This window comes from Chaetura pelagica, unplaced genomic scaffold, assembly GCF_000747805.2.
Source record: "Chaetura pelagica isolate M959 unplaced genomic scaffold, ChaPel_1.0 scaffold1758, whole genome shotgun sequence".
Classification (NCBI taxonomy): Eukaryota; Metazoa; Chordata; class Aves; order Apodiformes; family Apodidae; genus Chaetura; species Chaetura pelagica.
The window spans coordinates 447-2017 of NW_009954199.1; the positions used below are offsets into that span (position 1 = coordinate 447).

Below are 1571 nucleotides of genomic sequence, written 5' to 3' on the forward strand. Positions count from 1 at the left end.
TTGGACCCCCTGAGGTGATATTTTCCTCCTCCCCCCCCGGTGGGTGAACTGGGATTGAACAGGGGGGTTGGGAGGTTTCAAACCTTCACTTTGAAGCAACCAAAACCCAGGGGTTTGAACCCATTTTTGGGGGGTTTAAACCCTTTTTTGGGGGGGTTTTAACCCTTTTTTGGGGGAGTTTTAACCCTTTTCTGGACCCCCTGGGGTGATTTTTTCCTTCCCTCCCCCAGGCAGATGGAGCGGGATCGAACAGGGGGGTTGGGAGGTTTCAAACCTTCACTCTGGAGCAACCAAAACCCAGGGGTTTGAACCTATTTTGGGGGTCTATTTTTGGGGGGTTTAAACCCTTTTTTGGGGGGGTTTTAACCCTTTTCTGGACCCCCCGGGGTGATCTTCTCCTTCCCTCCCCCAGGCGGATGGAGCGGGATTGAACGATGCCGAAGAAGCGCGACTGGGCGGTTTGGGGGGTCGTTTTGTTCCTGGCCTGGCACGGCCTCCTCCTCCTCTTCCTCTGGAGCCGCCCGCCTTCCTCTTCATCCCCTTCCTCTTCCTCCTCTTCCCTCCTCACCCACCAAATCATCCGCTTGGCTCAAGACGCCGAAACCGAGTTGGAGCGACAACGTCAACTCCTGCGGCAGATCCACCGCTTGTGGGGGCGCCGGAAATGGGGGGGGAAAGGCCCAAAAATCCCCTCAACGCTTCCCCCTCATCGTCAGCCAAGATTGTGGCCACGCCGAGACCTCCCGCGTCATCTCCTCCTACGGTGACCTCGTCACCCACCTCCACCAACCAGACCTCGGGGACATCCCGGTCCCTCCGGAACACCGGAAGTTTCAAGGTTACTACAAGATCTCCCGCCATTACCGCTGGGCGTTGGGGCAGGTGTTCCGGGTGTTCCGTTACCGTGCCGTCATCGTGGTGGAGGACGACCTAGAGGTGGCTCCAGATTTCTTTGAGTACTTCCAAGCCACCTTCCCCCTCCTCCAAACCGACCCCAGCCTCTGGTGCGTCTCGGCCTGGAACGACAACGGCAAAGAGCAGATGGTCGACGTCGACCAAGCGGAGCTTCTCTACCGCACCGACTTCTTCCCGGGCTTGGGTTGGTTGCTCTTGGCTGAGCTTTGGGATGAACTCGAACCCAAGTGGCCACCAGCTTTTTGGGACGATTGGATGCGCCAACCGGAACAGCGTCGGGGTCGTTCCTGCATCCGCCCCGAGGTCTCCAGGACCATGACTTTTGGTCGCAAGGGCGTCAGCCACGGGCAGTTTTTTGACCAATACTTAAAGTTCATCAAACTCAACGACCGTTTCGTGCCTTTTACCCAACTGGATCTTTCTTACCTCAAAAAAGAAGACTACCAACAGGCTTTCCTCTCCAAAGTTTATTCCGCCCCGGAAATCAAAGTGGAAGAACTTCAAGGAAACCGGAAACGGGAACTGGGAACTGTCAGACTCCAGTACAAGGGGCGTGAGGCCTTCAAGGCTTTTGCCAAGGCCTTGGGGTTGATGGACGACCTCAAATCCGGGGTCCCCCGCGCCGGCTACCGCGGCATCGTCAGTTTCGTCTACCG

At 57.0% G+C, this 1571-nt stretch overlaps 1 protein-coding gene across 1 annotated transcript in view; it reads left to right on the top strand.

Moving 5' to 3' along the window:
* The first annotated feature begins 434 nt into the window (after window positions 1–434).
* The window catches only part of MGAT1 (mannosyl (alpha-1,3-)-glycoprotein beta-1,2-N-acetylglucosaminyltransferase), a 1771-nt gene continuing 634 nt past the window's right edge, over window positions 435–1571 (top strand). The window contains exons 1-2 of the mRNA XM_010003190.1: window positions 435–645; window positions 698–1571. Of these exons, the coding sequence (XP_010001492.1) occupies window positions 435–645; window positions 698–1571 (1085 nt within the window). The remainder of the gene's footprint in view (window positions 646–697) is intronic.